This window comes from Ahaetulla prasina, chromosome 3 (genome assembly GCF_028640845.1).
Source record: "Ahaetulla prasina isolate Xishuangbanna chromosome 3, ASM2864084v1, whole genome shotgun sequence".
Lineage (NCBI taxonomy): Eukaryota > Metazoa > Chordata > Lepidosauria > Squamata > Colubridae > Ahaetulla > Ahaetulla prasina.
In genome coordinates this window covers 101,182,813-101,201,356 of record NC_080541.1, presented here as the reverse complement: position 1 = coordinate 101,201,356, position 18,544 = coordinate 101,182,813, and the positions used below count along the sequence as shown (strand labels likewise).

Below are 18,544 nucleotides of genomic sequence, written 5' to 3'. Positions count from 1 at the left end.
AGGATATATAAAACACTTATTTTTCCCTCAAAATGCTGCATTGAATATGGAACTTTGCAGTTCTTTCGAAATACAAATTTGGAATTACTAAGGCACTGGATTTAGTTCTTAACTAACATGCTGATTGATTGAAGAATGGGTCAGGCAGATTTCTTTAAGCTCACTGAGTTATTTTAAAATGTATTAATTGCAGAACCCAGAAGTCCACCAAGTACAGAATGAGAGTTTGGTAGAAGGTAAAAGAACATAAAATGAAGAATTCACTTTATAATTTTCCACATATATGTCCTATCTAATTGCTTGATTGTTCTTTTTTTACTGCCATTAGCCATCCTGTTGTTATTATTACAAGAAAATCAAAACCTATTGCTACCTACTACAAATTATCCATAGTGTTATTAATATTGGTAGTAGTACAGTAGTAGCTGTCTTTCTTCTGCCTGGTGACCTTAGAAATGGACTTTGATACATAACTGAATGGAAAACCATCCGCCTCTTTTAAAGTTTTAAGTTTTCATAAAAATACAGATGACACTTGTTATTTTCTGGCAACAGCTAACCAAATGTGCCCAGACCATCTTTTTAGTAAGGCACCCTGTGCCTCAAAACCAAAAGTCCTATCTAATTAGATAAAATGCATTTTAATTGTTTTTTAATTTGCAGTTGTATTGATTTTGTATCTTCTTCCTTTAGCCTGTTTCCCTAACAAACTGCTTTTTTATTCTTTGATACTTGGCTCTGTCATTTTAAAAGTTCATTTATCACACAGAAAACCTTTCCTTTCTTGGCTTCATTATTGTCAAATTATCTCTTGTATTCTCCTCTATTTTACAAACAAGTTTTGTGTCTTCAAGGCTCTTAGCAAATTCTCCCTCACCCCCACCCTCCATGGTTTGGGCTGACAGGAGAAAACTCCACCAGACTTATAGACTGCACGTAAATCAGGAAGTTTGATCTGATTAAGTGGAAACCTGTTACCAGAGGTGGGTTTCAGCAGGTTCTGACCAGTTCTGGAGAACCGGTAGCAGAAATTTTGTAAAAATTCTGACTGCCCCTGCCCCAATCTATTCTCTGCCTCCTAAATCCCAGCTGATTGGGAGGAAATGGGGATTTTGCAGTAACTTTCCCCTGGAGTGGGGAGGGAATGGAGAGTTTACAGTATCTGTAAACTTTCCCTGCCACACACACCAAGCCATGCCCACAGAATCGGTAGTAAAATAATTTGAAACCCACACTGCCTGTTACAATTATTTTTGAGGAAAAACTTGTAAAATAAGATACTACACTTGAAAGTCATCCCTCTTCCCTTGTCTCTAACAAGAAACTACTTCAAATTAGCAAGGACTATTTCAGATCTCTAGAAGAAATATATGTACTATAATAGTCTTCTACTTATAACCAAAATTGGAATCAGAATATTGGTTATAAGTCAAGATAGTTGTAAATTGAGGCACCCACATAATTAGACCCAATTTTATGACAATTTTTACAGCAGTGCAAAGCAAATCATGCAATTGTAATTGCGAAGGCATTCTCTTGAATGGTCATTTTTTTGCCAGAAACCAGCCAAAAAGTTGAAAATCACAGTCATGTGACCATGGGATGCTGCAACAAGTTGGAAATGTGAGTCAGTTGCCAAATGCCAGAAATGTGATCAAATGGAAGTATGAGCTGTAAAGCACCTTTTCTGCAGGTAGTGTAACTCTGAATGGTTAAATGACAAGTCATAAGTTACCTGTAAAACCATTTAAAACCAATAATTCTGTTCAGAAAGCTAAGGGATTTCTAACTATAAAAACAGCCACAATAAATTTAGCCATAATTAAAGAGACAAATCATAGAATAATATCCGACACAGATCAGCTGGCAACCAACACAACTGGAAAACTAATTCCAATATGTGATCAATATAACTAATGGAAGATAACAAAGTTCAAGTTCTTTTAAAACAAGTACATGCTTAGCTTGGAGTAGTTCCCAATGGAAAGTATTTCAATGGTATTGCCTATATAAAGAAACCTGCAGTAAAGAATCATGAAATCATAATCTGATCGTGGATCTTTGTTTGTTGAAATGTTTTTTATCAATTCCCCTTCGGCTGCAGCAATGAATTTATGCTGACATGAGCAAAAGTTAGTTTATGTATTCTTTTATATTTACCACCTAGAATCTAATTTAGAAATTTTCCTAATCACTTCTAAGAAGAATGAAATGTGTAAATCAATATTTTTGCTTATCATTACTACTTAATAAGAATATCACTGTACCAGCCCTACATTCTTCAGCTGTTCTACTGATGCACAGACAATTAAGAACCACCAAGACAGCAAAATTAGCAGGATTGAGAAAACCAAAGGAAACATTCTAACTAAATCAGTTTAAACTATTTGCTACTATTGGGGTATGGAGCTGCTAATAGGAAAAGAGAACAACAAAATCGGAGGTGTCTCCTGCCAAGTATGGCGTAGGGGAGGAAAGGGCAGCAACCTGGCCATCAACGGGTGGAACCTGCAATAGCTGGGTGAACGCCGGAGCCATATTGTAATTCCTCCGGTCTGGCCGCTGGGGGTGGGTAGCAATGAAGGGCTGGCCTATTGCTTTTGGACAACATCCATAAAGAGCTTTGGAGCCAGGATAAAGAGTTGTTCAGTCACTGGTTGAGAAAAGAGGCCATGACTGTTCCCTTGGGAAAATGTTGGAGGCTCAGGGGTTGGCTCAGCTTCCTTCAGACCAGCAGTGGCCTTAAGGTAAAGGTTTCCCTCGCACATACATGCTAGTCGTTGCCGACTCTAGGGGGCGGTGCTCATCTCTGTTTCAAAGCCGAAGAGCCAATGCTGTCCGAAGACATCTCCGTGGTCATGTGGCCGGCATGACTCAACACCGAAGGCGCACAGAACGCTGTTACCTTCCCACCAAAGGTGGTCCCTATTTTTTCTACCTGCATTTTTCCGTGCTTTTGAAACTGCTAGGTTGGCAGAAGCTGGGACAAGTAACAGGAGCTCACCCCGTTACACAGCAGCACTAGGGATTCGAACCGCTGAGCTGCCGACCTTTCGATCGACAAGCTCAACGTCCTAGCCCCTGAGCTGCCTTAGCCTTATATAATAAGGACTTGAAAAGCCCGGGAGAAAAAAATTCCATAAAGGCTGGGGTGTCAGGAAGCAACACTGTACTGACAACCTGTTGGTAACTATTCAAGGGTTACATTTTTCAGCAAGTGTTTTAAGTATTAAATTATTTGCAGCAATCTGCAGGTTCTATTTTGTAGATCTGACCAGTCAGGAGATTGTTCCAATAGAGATGTGATCTTCAAGCTATGTCTCACAGTCAAGAAACTGAAGCTGAACAGAGATTAGATATTTCAGCAAAACAATTATTCAAACATAGCTCAAGATCAACCATGAAGTAACTATAGGAATATCCTACACAGTTTCCAGTCTTGAATATAATTGAAAATCTGTAGGGAGATTCCAGATATGCTGTGCATGTAGAGATCTAAGAACATTTTTCATTTCTTTTCTTTATTACTTACATTTCTATGCCACTCCATTATAAATGGTTCTGAACAGCATAGTACATAAACCAGCATTTTTAAAAATGCCACCATTTTTATATATGAATTAGATGTGCTTTGCAAGGAAAGAGGGAGAATCCAAAACCAAAAATAAGCTCTTAGTTGGCAAGCTGAAATATTTGGAAGCTGTTACTTTTGCCAAAGAAGGTGTTACAAAGCACTGACCGGAAGGGTATCCCAATTTCTGCTCCTGCCATATTCAGTATGTTTTATTCTTTTGAATCTGTAAACAAGTACAGATAAATGTCAAATATGCATTTAAATTTGGAGAAAGATAGTATATTTAGGTTTATACTTTTAAGTTACATATTGAATCATTAATAAGAGTATAGAAAATATCATTCAAAAAACTATCAAGACACAGCAAAAGATTACCACTCTTTTAGGCAAATAAGTTTTTAAAATGTTCTCAAGTGCAGTATAATATCAGAATATATTTAGTGATACTGTTTCCTGTAGAAAAGCTCCTGAAAAGGGAAAGTTGATTTTGAAGTATCATACAATGGTAAATAATTGTATGATACTTGGCATTCCATGGCTAATGTAGGCTGGTTCTCGCATAAGGCTAACACACAATACAGCATTATATGCCTAAACAGGAAGGAACACTCACATAATGCTTGGCACTCTATCCCACCCACCTTTCCTCTCCTCCCATGCAACTGGGAGATGGATAAACTAGAACTGAGTAGTTTATTTGCAGATTCCTGGTTTCCTTTCTTATATGCAGATTGGAAATGATGATTTTAAAATAATATCCTTTGCTCAATAAATCATCCATGGAAATCTTTTTTATGATTTATCTAACTAAACAGTTTATAGTTTCACTTTCCAATATTGGTTTACCCAAAACCACAAGCCAAGAATCTGCAGAACTGAAATGAAATCTGCTTTAGTTTGACTGTTGAAATAAATTTCTTTTGGCAGAATAAAAAAGGGGGAGGAATGCTCAAAACAAGAGAAACAGCAGAGCCCTTGAGCTCAACATTTCATGCAAGCACATAACACTTGTTCAAGGAAACTAAATCATGGCTTAGAATCGACTTAGGAATTGTGTGCTCACACACACCTAGGAATCTTTGGAATTTCTCTACATGTTAATTCTTGATTCTCTCTATAAAGACGGTTTAGAAATGATCCTTCTCATATACAATATAAAGAAAAAAAAGCTATTATATTAATCCACAATATTTAGATGTTTAGCCTATACTTTTTCTTTAGAAAAATGCAATATGTACAAATTAGTAATTTAATTTTAACTACATCTCATTATACTTCACCCTTGGCATTCAGACATCAGGAGCTTATTCCTCAAATACTCTTTATAAGTTCTTCAAGGGATATTAATATTCCAAGAGTTAAATCTGCTACTCAGCTGCATACCTGAAATATTAAGCCTATGTTAAAAATCAAGGAAGTGTTTAGTTAATCTGAGCACATCAAATAAGAAGAGAAACAAAAGAACTTCAGTCATTTAGCACTCTGCTACTATCCATGTTAATATAATAGGAGGAATGTTTAATATGGAATGCCATAAACCTTTATGCTAAAAATGTTCATATGGGAAAGTATTTGCATAATATTCAAAACCTGCAAATCTGAACACAAGCTACCTGCATTCCCCTGAAGACATTGAAAATTTGGATGGTGAATAGGACCACATATAGCTTTATACATACAGAATAGAATAGAATAGAATAGAATAGAATAGAATAGAATTTTTTTATTGGCCAAGTGTGATTGGACACACAAGGAATTTGTCTTGGTGCATATTTACACTAATTTATCTTAATTTCCACAGTTTGGCTCAGTGGAAGTAGGAATATGAAGTCTGTGACACTGCATCATACACATAGTTTCTTTATTAGATCATTTAAATCACAAGATTCCCGAGGCTTAACATATCCAGAAACCATTTCTTGTCTGACTAGATGGGATCACATGGGGAAAGTGATTTACCTCTTTCTAAACTTGGCAGATGGAACAAAGTCCTCTTAGAAGGATGGGAAGATCAAGCTCATTTCAGCTGCCCCTGTTCTAGTCAATGGATGGGGATCATGCTGGACTTCTTTTGCCTTTTCTTTGCCTCCAGGGAAGCTAGAGATGCTACCTGGTCCTGAGTCAGAAGCAGAAGTCAAGATGTATATAGTATGTATGCCTTCTGCTCATCTAGCATCAGCATGATGAAGCATATCTTCACTGCCCTGATCAGTACTGTAATTGTATTTGCTAGTCCTTAATAGTGGTACCCATGGAAAACAATAACAGCGGAAGGCAATCAGTCAGCAGAGGCCACAACCTTCTTTTAAACATTCCTAAAAGCACTTATGCAAAATACATTATAATTCCATAACACCTAAATAAATGGAGGAACAGTATCTCATTGACTTCAAATTGATGTCTTAATAGTAATTAGCAATGTTTTTGTAGGACTTCAGGCACTTTTTACAGCCAATTATCTTAACTATTCAGTTAGCTACATAATTCTTGAACATGGAATCTGACCACAGAACTTTCAGAAGCATCATCTTTCAAGAATGAAAGAAAATTTCACGTCATAAGCTTGTTTTCCTCTTTCTTTCCTCATGCTTTCTTCACTGTGAGTTATGTATTTGCAAGTCTGAACATAGAGACAGCTTTCCACTAATGCTGTAAGTTGCAATGGCAGTCTTTTTCCCAAACATAGTGAGGTAAAGGGGTGTGTGTGTTTGTGTGTGTGTAAAAACCCTCAACTTTGGAAAGGCTATTGAAACAGTTAATATCTAGAGAAAAACAAAGTTTGTGGGGGAAAGGGGAGATTCACTAAGCACCACATCCAACATCTTTTGAATTCAGGGCAATTACCTCTGCATGAAAAAGTTTTCCTCACTCAGCAACTGAGCAAAGTAACATATCTTGCACAGTAAACTGTAGCATGTTAACTCTAAGGTTCTAAATGTCCAAACAAAAAACAACAACACCCTATTATTTGGCGGGGGGATCCCCCCTTTTTTTTGATCCAGCAACTGAGTGGCACAAATCAGACACAAAGAAAAGGATATCAAGGAAAGATTATTGTTTGAGTATGCAAATTTCTGATTGCAGGAGACTGTATCTAAGAAGAGCAATAGCATTAGCCCTTAGACTTATATAGTGCTTTACAGCCCTTTCTAAGCAATTTACAGAGTTAGCATAATGCCCCCAACAATCTAGGTCTGTGATGGCGAGCATGCGTGGCAGAGGTGGCACACAGAGCCCTCTCTGTGGGCAGGCACACCATCACCAGCTGCTGTTCTGGTTTCTGGCGTGCATATGCGTGCTGGCCAGCTGGTCTTCGCAGATGGCCTGAAAAAGGCCAAAAAACAGGCATGCACATGCTGGCCAATGTTTCCAGTGCTATGGCATGCACAAAGTCCAGCTGACTAGCGCATATACACGAGCCAGAAAACCGAAGACCATATATGTGCACCGGCCAGCTGGTCTTTGGGTTTCTGGCGCTCCAGCGCATGCACATGCACACACGCACGTTCTGGTTTGGGCACTTGGTGCCAAAAAGATTCTTTGTCACTGATCTAGGTCCTCATTTTACCAACCTCAGAAGGATCGAAGGCTGAGTCAACTTGAATCCAGTCCGGATCTAAGTCCACCTTGAATAGTGGCCAAGACTGAGGTTGAGGTGATGATATAAAGTTGAACCAAGATTTTCTGAATTTAGAAAGGAAAAAGACGAGGGTCCCCTTTTGTTTAAAGTTAAACCATTTCAAAGCTTATTGTACACTGTATTTGTCTGCACATATCTTCCATTGCAAAATGAATAGGAAAGAATGTTACCAATTTTTGGCAATTATGGACAGCAGAGATTTGGGGAAATGCAAAAAGAGGGGTACGTGTCCACTCAGATTCCCCACTCCTAGCCTATGTAGGGTTAATGGGAGGGAAAGCAAGGAACTTGAGTCTCTTTTTCTCTTTCCTGTGCTGTGCCTTAAAAATCCTTTAATAAGAAAATAAAATAATAAATAAAATAAACTGCAACAGGATTCATGGGAATCTGGACTGATATTTGTGGACATTATTATGCATGTCTTAAACCAATGCCTACTTTTCATTGAGAAAGAAGGTGCCATCATCTGAATCATCCCTGACATTATTTTACTAGAAGAATATTGAAATCATACTGCTGCAATTCTATTAGAATTCAATTCTAAAGTGCTTCCAAATAAACTTATTTGAGCATGGCTTCTTCATGCTGATGCACCATCAAATGTTAAATCCAGATATCCTTAACAAATGTGACCCCAGAGCTTGCACCACATCTACAGGCCTGGAATTGAGGGACTTGGTTGAATTTGGGGATGAGAAAGGTGGCCAGTACCTTTTAGGATTCTTATATCTTTTATGCAAAATCACACTTAAGAGTTTTGCAAACTATGTTCTGTGAGAGTCTAAAGGCAAAAACCAAACAAAAAATTCACTAAACCATACACTCACTAGTTTTCTTATTACTAGAATTTTGCCTCTTATTCCAGTATGTACAGTATATATTTAAACTAACAAATTCTGTAGTCTAAAAAAGTTTGAAAACTCCTACCTTAGAATACATGACTGAGGAGCACAGCAAAAAAACAAAACAAAAGGTAAATGAATGACATCTACCTCAAGACACCTACTGTCATATTTAATATTCTCCAACGTATTATCTATATTCCCTTTTACTTCTGTTCTGTATGCTTTCACAATGCATACATTCAGAGAAACTGCATGAACACATATATTTCTTGTTTTTCTTCCTTTCTCTATATATCTTCTCTCTACTTTCTTCCCACCATTCTCTTACACTTTAGGGAGTAAAATGGGGAAAAGATCTTGCTTTCAGAGGCTAAGACCAAATCTCTTAAAAAAGAGCCTAGAGTTTACAAGTTACTGAACGCTATAAAAAGCTTAGTTGAAAGGCCCCACATCTCCAACTTTTTAAAAACCGAAAATGACCAGAAATTGGCAGACCATTTTTAAAGATATTATACACCACAGGTTGCCAACATTCCTTTTCCCAAGAACAAGCACATCAATTAGCTATGATTGTAGACAGTACAAAATATAATTCAAATAATACACACGCAGTGGAATGTACCTCTTGAGAAGATACAACACTACCGCTGTACTAAACTGATTTGTTTATTCATATGTTGTATTTACAGACTGGCGTAACCAGATAATTCTCAGTGTTTTACAAAACAATTAAAAGCAAGCACATAATAAAGTAGAAGTAAGCAGGAGAACAACTACAAAAGTAATTTAAAGTAACCAAAGAATGGCAAATCACAAAATACAATCCTAACATCACACCGCTTAAAAGCAGCAACAATTGGATTTCAAAGACCTTCCAGAAAAGTTTAATCTTCACAAACATTAAAAAAAATCAAAATCAAAATACAGATAGTCCTCAGTGACATTTTTTCATTAGCCATTCAAAATTATGATGGTGCTGAATGAGACCTATGACCAGTCCATGCTGACCATGCAGCATTCCCATCGTCACATGATTTTTCACTTTACGACTGTGTCTCTTAATAACAAAGTCCCCACTCCCAATTACAGTTAACTGAGAACTATCTGTAAATAAAAGAAATGAATAAATAAATATTAAAAAGGTAGATAAAAGAGTAAATACTAAACAGACAACTGTTGAGACTATTCTACCAAATGGGGCTGTCACTGGAAAACACCACTTCCAGGACCCTTCTCCCCTTCTCTCACATATATATGAGACACTCTAAACATCCCTATTCACAATGAGTATGCAAGGTAACCTGCAAACAGAGCTTTAAATGTTAAAACTGGAACTTTGAATCATCTACTGAAAGTCAGTACAATGCTGGAATATGGCTATAACAAGCTAAACGGATGCCTGCTCCAACTGCAGTTCGGAAGTGATGTTTAAAGGGAGCCCCATGGAAAGAGCACCACAGTAATCTAATCTTGTGGTGATGAGTCATTGTTGCCAAGGCTTTCCATGACAAAATTGCACTTCTAAGAACACAGATATAATGATGCCAAATGTTATAAATTGTTGATTTTGGTCCACTCTTTATGTACCACTTGCTCTCTACAGGCAGAGTAGCTAAACTGTTTTTTACAGGTAACTGAATTCACCTTAAGTGATTGACAGTTCAATTTTCTGCATGTCAACTTAAATTCAATGCGACTTGCTCCCGGGAGAGATATAGATAGACTGCAGCTTGAATTCAAAAGGTCCAAGAGACTGGTCCACGCTAATCACATCCCCATATCAATAATTTGAAATTTCAGAATATCCCTTTTTAACTCCACACGTCTCCCAACAGTTTCAAAGGCAGTTTTTATTGCAGATTGAGAAAGATAGTTCTTTGGGAAAAATATACATTATTTTTTTTCCTGCCATCCCACTTCCAAATCCCCTCCCTCCCTCCCTCTTTCTCTCCCCCTCCCTCCCTCTCATCTCACAATACACTACACTTTTTAACAATCTCCCAGTCAATTTTACAGACTATCTATTTTCAATACTTTGTAACAGCAATAATTATAGGCACTTAAGGCTGATTCATATACATAGATAAATACCACTACAAAATACATTCTTTTATTTAATGAGACTCATTTCCAAGTAGATATCTCAACTCATTGGTTCAGATTACAAAAATGCAAGAAATTGCCCATTGAAAAGTATCACACTTGGAAGAAATAAAAGGTATCTTCACTATATCTGCACAGGCTTGTTTTTATATCTTGAAGTTGAGTTATGTATCCTGATGTTGAATCAAAAAGAATAGCCTGTTTTGTACTTTTAACTCTTGCAGTTATGATAATATCCTTTCAGATATAATCTTCCCTCAGCCAGTATTCATTATATAATAACTGCTCTCTGGGTAGTTATTTATAATGAATCATGTACAGCTTTCCAATTACAATCTTCCAGTGTGCAGTCATGTACAATTATATCAATACAATTGATATAAATTTATTTTAAAAAATATTAATGAGATATTGGTTTGAATGTATACTCAGTAGACAAGTCGTAGACTTGATGCTTATCTCTGTGTTAGAAAGTATAAGAATATGCTTTTGTAAATAAATCTGGAATCATTTCAACATTTTTATTGCCTGAAAATTAATTTAATAGTTCATGAACACCATGATGGCATTGAAACGTCAAGGTCTTCATAGACATATATCATGGAAAAAAAATGTATTTCCTTCCTGAGCATCTGCCAGCCGGAATGGAAAATCTGTAGGCAGAATGCCACTCCTGAACTCCATTGTTATAGCCCCACATCTCTTTCTCCCGTTACTTTTTAGTGGAACATATATGAATTAACTCTATATGTTCTTTTAAAAAATCAGAAAAAAATAGGAAATCTGCTGCTATCTTCTTTATATCAATGACCCATTTGATCTGTATTGTCAGCTTCCTTAAAACAAGCTTCTCTCAAACATTAAGGGTATTTTCTTGCCACAACAGTTTGTCCACTCCTCATAATAAGCTGTTCACTCTGCCAAGGAGCACCATGCAACCCTTGATTCTTCACTACATATTGTTCAGGCTCAGATCACAGTACTGAAATAATTTAAGAATGGCTCATTTTTTGTAAAAAGAAACATCGCCAAGTTATCCACTTAGTTCCTCTATTGCAGGGGTGTCAGACTTGTGACAACGCATTGTGGTCACACGATGTATTGCAACTTCCTCCCCTTCACTAAACCAGGGGCGGACATGGCCAGGAGCTTATGGAGGCTCATCTTTCAGAAATAGATCAAAAATTTAATGAAATGGAGAAAGAAATACTGGATTTTAAAGATTTGGTGGAAGAGCAGAGTAAGGAGATGAAAAAATTAAAGGAATCAATTACTCCATTATTGTTATCTAGTACACAGACAGAAGAAAGACTGAATGAATTTAACCAAATTAATTTAGATTTGCAAAGGAAAATAGATGAAGTTCAAATTAATTTGAATTTAGAAAATAAAATAGATGATATTCAGGTTAAGGCTGATAAGGCAGAGGAAGAAAGGGTTATATTACAATATAAATTAATGGAATATGCTATAAGGGTAAGGGGTTTAAGAGAATTTAAAGAGGAAAATTTGAAAGAGATTTTTATTCAGGCCTTTGCCCAGATAGAGGAATGGAACCAGAAGATTTTGAAGTTAATATTGAAAAATTTATCGTGTTAATTCCTGGTGGGCAAGGCAGAAGTGTTTACCGAGAGATGTGGTTATTTATTTTACAAATAAGAGGATTAGGTATGGAATTTTGCAAGCATTTTATAAAAATAAATTTCAAATATTAGGACAAGATATAATAATGATGAAGGAAATTCCTCCTAAAATGTTAAGAAAGAGAAAAGAATTTGCCTTTCTGGTGGATGAGCTTAAGAAACATCAGATATATTTTAGATGGGAGGTTCCAGCAGGTTTAACACTGAATTATAAAGGAAGAAAGTATTTTCTCAATACAATTTGTAAAGCACGAGATTTTTATACTAATGTATTAAAGATTGGGAATTCTTTGTTAACAGATGTTAAGTTGAATGGTGAATAGATGGTTGAAAATGTGTAAGATAGAAGAAGGGGAGGGAGAATGTTTAACTTTATTAAATATGATTATGGTTAATTTTTGTAAATGACTTATTGTGGATATAAATGTGTAATTTTAGGGGTACTATATGATATATTAAAGGTATAAAGGAATAGGAAGATGGAATATTGTTTAATTTTGGAGGATAGATAGTAAAATTTAGGAACTTGGATTAAATATTATATTTAAGAGATGGATGTAATGTTAATTAGAATGTAATTGTTATAATAGATATATTGTGGATGATATAGGTGTAATTTTAACAATGTTATTTGACATAAGTAAGGTAAAGTGAAGATTTTAATTATTACAATTGACACTTTGGATATTTGTAATATTATTTGTTGTATATATAAATGTTAAAGATGTGAAAAGATGGACTATTGCTTACCCCTGAAGGTTGGACAGAAAAATTAAAGAAACTAAGTCGGAAATATGAACTATTTTTGAGAGATTGCTAAGGGAAGAAAGACATTTTAGAAGAAACCTTGGTGAATATCGGGCAGCGAGTTTGACAGCCCTGCTCTATTGCAACTGTTTCCATTCTGGAGAGAAGTGGTGGTTTAAAAAGTACTGCAGGTCATTTCTGGAATTTGTAAAATAAAATAGACATTTAAGGCCATCTTTATTTTTAAGCTGACACACTATCTTCTCTTGAGATTTGGCAATCTCACAAAAAATCTTTATTTTTTTTATTTTCTTTAAAATATCTATCTAGACCCGTTCCAGTCCGGCTTCCGACCCGGATACAGTACGGAGACAGCTTTGGTCGCGTTGGTGGATGATCTCTGGAGGGCCAGGGACAGGGGTTATTCCTCTGCCCTGGTCCTATTAGACCTCTCAGCGGCTTTTGATACCATCGACCATGGTATCTTGCTGTGCCGGTTGGGGGGATTGGGAGTGGGAGGCACCGTTTATCGGTGGTTCTCCTCCTATCTCTCCGACCGGTAGCAGACGGTGTTGACAGGGGGGCAGAGGTCGGCCGCGAGGTGCCTCACTTGTGGGGTGCCACAGGTGTCAATCCTCTAGCCCCTTCTGTTCAACATCTATATGAAGCCGTTGGGTGAGATCATCAGTGGCTTTGGGGTGAGATACCAGCTGTACGCTGATGACACTCAGCTGTACTTTTCCACCCTAGGCCACCCCAACGAAGCTGTTGAAGTGCTGTCCCGGTGTTTGGAAGCCGTACGGGTCTGGATGGGGAGGAACAGGCTCAAGCTTAATCCCTCCAAGACGGAGTGGCTGTGGATGCTGACACCCCGATTCAGTCAGCTGCAGCTGCAGCTGACTGTTGGAGGCAGTTATTGGCCCCAAAGGACAGGGTGCGCAACTTAGGTGTGCTCCTGGATGAACGGCTGTCGTTTGAAGACCATTTGATGGCCGTCTCCAGGAGGGCCTTCCACCAGGTTCGCCTGGTTCGGCAGTTGCGCCCCTTCCTTGATCGGGATGCCTTGTGCACAGTCACTCATGCGCTCGTTACCTCCCGCTTGGATTATTGTAATGCTCTCTACATGGGCTCCCCTTGAGGTGCACCCGGAGGCTTCAGTTAGTCCAGAATGCAGCTGCGCGGGTGATAGAGGGAGCTTCGCGTTGCTCCCGTGTAACACCGCTCCTGCGCAGATTGCACTGGCTACCTGTGGCCTTTCAGGTGCACTTTAAGGTTTTGTTCACTACCTTTAAAGCGCTCCATGGCTTAGGGCCTGGGTACTTACGGGACCGCCTGCTGTTACCTCATGCCTCCCACCGACCCGTACGCTCTCACAGAGAGGGACTTCTCAGGGTGCCGTCCGCCAAGCAATGTCGGCTGGCGGCCCCCAGGGGAAGATCCTTCTCTGTGGGGGCTCCTACCCTCTGGAACGAACTTCCCCCGGGTTTACGCCAAATACCTGACCTTCGGACCTTCTGCCGCGAATTGAAAACACATTTATTTATTCGTGCGGGGCTGGCTTAAATTTTATTGGTTTTAAATTTTCTATTATTAATTTTAAGGGGTTTTTAGTTTTATATATTTTAAAGTTTTTAGGCCAATTATATAATAAGTTTTTTAATCTGTATTTTAATTGTATATTGTACTGTTTGTTTTATTTTGGCTGTACACCGCCCTGAGTCCTTCGGGAGAAGGGCGGTATAAAAATCAAAATAATAATAATAATAATAATAATAATAATAATAATAATAATAATAATAATAATAATAATAATAATACGGTACTCCTCAAAAATCTTTGAGGATAATACAGTTAATCTATATAAAAGAAAATACTCAGAATTGACTCCCATTGTTTCACTATAAACATCAAGGCAATTTTTCTATGGTAAAATACAGACTAGGACAACAGAAACTCTACTTTGACAGACTAGTAAATTCTTCCAAATATTTCAGCTCCCTTGTGAGGCAACCACTTCTAACCATGCTCAATAAAAACAAGAAATTAGGTACCATACATACATACACACAAATATGTTGAAGCATATGTGAGCTAAAGATAATGAATGGCCAGCAAAGAGTCAAGACAAGAAACAGCTACAAATATCTGCAGCAGAAGAGGAAATGATTTGACAACTGATAATTTTAAAAAGATCAAGCATCAGATAAAAGTGGCAGGAAGACTGCTGTGATAATTCAGTCAACAGGTTATTAAGACATGCACTGGCTTTAGGAGTATATGCAGTAATATTAGAATGGCTATTCACTGTGGAAGTTCATACAGTGTCTCCCTTTACTTTATCTTCATCAAAATCCAATAAAGTAGGTTGTGAAGCATGAAGGATCGCCCCTATTTTACCAGTTGCATGATAACAAGAATAGCAAAGGTTTATATCAGTGAGGTGAATAATTCAATTTAATATAAATTTAAATTCTGGGCAAATAATCTGTATTAGTTATTCTTGCTCTTGTAATCTAGTACAGGTAGTACTTAATTTACAACAGTTCATTTAGTGATTGTTTGAAGTTACAAAGGCATTGAAAGTGACTTATGACTGTTTTTCTACTTATGACCATTGCAGTATCCCCATGGTTACATAATCAAAACTCAGATGCTTGTAAACTGACTCATATTTATGATGGTTGCAGTGTCCGGGGATCATGTGATCACCTTCTATGACCTTCTGACAGGCAAAGTCAATGGGAAGCCAGAACAACTGTGTTACTAATCCAACAATTTCAGTAATTCACTTCACTCTGGCAAGAAGTCGTAAAATAGGGAAAAATTCACTTAACAAATGTTTGACTTAGCAACAGAAGTGTTGGCTTAATTGTGGTCATAAGTCAAGGACTACCTGTACTCTACAATTTCAAAACTAAATTTATTCTGTGCAATTTAGAGCCAAAATTATATTTGTCTCATGATGATGTTTGGCCTTCTGCACATCCACATATCATATTTTTCACTCCATAAGACATACTTTTCCCCCCAAAAAAAGTGGATGGAAATGTCTGCGCGTCTTATGGAGCGAAAAATACAGGCTCCGGCAGCAGGGTCCTATTACAATACTGAACTCTGCCTCTTCTGTCTTTGTCATTGCCCATTTTCCTCCTCTAAACCTAGGTGCATCTTATGGTCAGGTGTGTCTTATAGTACAAAAAATAAGGCACTTCTATTTTATCTGAACATGTTAAACTTCCGTTAAATTCAACTTGAGTTCCTGGAAAAGCTAAATGCATATTATTTGTTTACTCAGATAGGCTTATTAATTCTAACCAAAAATTATCTCTAATGCATCTTGTATTTAATACAGTACTGTAGTCAAACCAGAATAAATGGACTACTTATAAATACTCCTAAATGTTAGCTTTTAAACTATTACTTCAGTTCCTGTTTCAATATTTCTTAATTTCCTATTTTTTCAATGCCAGTCTCTAAACTATTGAACATTGTGTCTCTTGTCTTACAAACACTTCCAAAATCTTAATGCAAAACATGTTTACTTATCCTGTTTATATCACTGAAATTCACTCTCAAATATTTCATGCTTCAGAATGCATTGAATGATAGAAACTACTACAATATTTTTACTGGGTCTCATGCAAGTAGGCAAGTAAATAACTCTTTGTAAGTTACCCATTAGAAAAGGGTCATATTAAGTACAGTAAAGAAACTTTTGAATAGCTACAGGGAAACGAGGAAAGATAATCTTTAAAAAATGGAACAGCATCTTCTATGAGTTTGTTAAACTATTTTAAAAAATATTTAAATAAGTCTAACCACCATTTAGTTTGGAAGCAACAGAGCAACTTCTGTTCCAAATCATTTTACCCTCATTAATCACAGACCATAAAGCTAGAAGAATATATAATCATTATTATTATATGCATTCTGTAAATAAATTGATACAGGAAAAAGCCATAGTAGCTTATCATCCAACATATCCATTAGTCTGTATAGAATTTTAAAAAGAATGCTTCACCAAGGATCCCTGTAAAATCCAAATACATTTTTACTAGTTTTTCTTCCAGTTTCCACTCATTCTGGTTTCCAACTGAAATGCCTCAAATTCTGTCCACACCCACAGATTTAACATTCAATAAAATTAACGCTGCAATTCAGCAACCTTTAGTTTCCTGCTGAAATTGTACTGCCTGAACAGGGATTAATCCAGAAGTAGACTGACTTTCCCAGTTCCTTTTGACAAGTAAACACCACTAAACCAAGATGATCAAAATGCTCCCTGTGAAGTGAATGAGAACTGCAGATAATTAAGATACTACTTCAGCTAGTTCAACCCTTGCATAATGGCAAGCCTTGATTTGTGTGCTCACAAATTCCAAAATTACAAACATTTACTGGAAAATAAATTTTACTGGTTCCTAAAGCACAGATTTACCAATTCTCAATCGTATTTCTAGTATTTTCTCAGGTCTCTTTTCTGACTTTATATTTATAAAGTCTATGGGGCGACTTGAAGAATAACTGTTTCCAGAGCTGCAGATGAGCTGCTCTTATTGAATTTGCTGGATTTTCAGAGACTGGAGAAGTGCTGCTTTATAAGATTACGAGGCATCGACCTCGGTTAAGGTAACGTTCATGTAATGTATATCCGCCCCCCTCCCCCTAACAAAGATTGCGAGCGAAGGCTACGCAGGATGCGCTGCTAATCCTCCGGAAGGCAGTCAAAATTCTTTCAAGGACTACAGTTCGTGAGGGTGAGCATTAAAACAAAACAAAACAAAACAAAAAAAGTTATGCACGACTTCTGGGCCCGAGAGAAAGCCAAACCAAAGCACAAAGGCCGGGCTGAAATTCCAAGATGTTCTCTCACAGGACAGAAGACCCGTAAAACCCCCGTTTGCAGCCTGAAAGCCAAGTTGTTTTAAGCGGGTTTTCATTTCACCAACTTGGGCTCGGGCCAAACCCCCGCGTTCCCGAATCGCGGTTCCGGGAGACGCTTCTAAGTTCTTTCCGGAGGGAGCGAAAGCGCGGGCGCAAATGGGGGGGTGGAGAGAGAAAGGGATTCCCACTCCAGGCTACTTTAAAATGCTTTTTAAACACACAAGCACACATTCACACAAACCGCATCGGTCCCCAACTCCGGTAGCTTTGTCACGACGCCCCGGAGGGGGCGAGTGGGGCAAAGCCACCGAAAACGTAAAGCGAAGATACTTTCCTTGGGAAGCCGTCTGTTAAGGCCCCTATCCGGAGTGAGTCCGGATCGCATGCACCCGAAATGAAAATCAGGACTTCAGGAAAGGAGGGGGATGTGGGAGGCGGAAGGCGCGCGGGCACCCTAAGGCTCCTATGGAGAGGGAGAGAGAGAGAAAAGGACGGATCGATCGACCGACCGATCGGGGTTGAGATAACCGCGCGGGAACCGAGCCTCCCGCTTGGCTTTACTCGCTCATTACCTGCGCCACGAGCGGTACCAGGGTCTGCTCCACCGAGCGCGAACGGATCTGGAGCCCCAGCATCGGTTCCCAACCCAGAGCCGAAGCGGGCGGCGAGCGCTGCCACGCGAGTCCGCAGCTGCCGCTAACACCGGGAAACGCGGCCATTGCTCCGGCACTGCACAGCTCGCTCTTTCCCGACTCTCCCGCCCGCACGGGACCTGCCGGGGAGAGAAGGAGGAGGAGGAGGCGGGAGGCGAAGCCAAGGCTCTCTTGCTTGACTGGGCTCCGCCCGGTCTCCACCTCCTCCTCCGTCTTCCCGCCTTCTACCCTCGCCCTTCCCTCCAGCTGCAAACGGGGCATGGGTCTCCCCAGGGTGGATCGGTGTGATCTTGCCGATACCTCGGGCGTGATTCAAGGGCGGGAAAATTACACAGTGCTGTGGCTGTTATCAACATTCGGCCTCCTCCCGTCTCCTGGTTTTTATTTCCAGCGCCCGTAAGATCTTCAGCACCCCAAATCCTAAATAAGCAATCAGCTTTGAAGTGGCAGCATTA

At 38.5% G+C, this 18,544-nt stretch overlaps 1 protein-coding gene across 5 annotated transcripts in view; it reads right to left on the bottom strand.

Moving 5' to 3' along the window:
* The window catches only part of CTNNAL1 (catenin alpha like 1), a 58,602-nt gene extending 40,358 nt beyond the window's left edge, over positions 1-18,244 (bottom strand). Inside the window, exons 1-3 of one of the 5 annotated variants that reach the window (XM_058178749.1) lie at positions 5,534-9,916; positions 4,855-4,957; positions 3,740-3,797 (exon numbers count right to left, since the gene is read on the bottom strand). In XM_058178749.1, the coding sequence (XP_058034732.1) occupies positions 3,740-3,797; positions 4,855-4,871 (75 nt within the window). In that variant the 5' untranslated portion in view covers positions 4,872-4,957; positions 5,534-9,916. Of the gene's footprint in view, positions 1-3,739; positions 3,800-4,837; positions 4,960-5,533; positions 9,917-18,008 lie in introns of those variants that run through there. The other 4 variants (XM_058178750.1, XM_058178748.1, XM_058178747.1 and 1 more) reach the window with 4 other exon arrangements.
* Between the last annotated feature and the right edge of the window lie 300 nt (positions 18,245-18,544).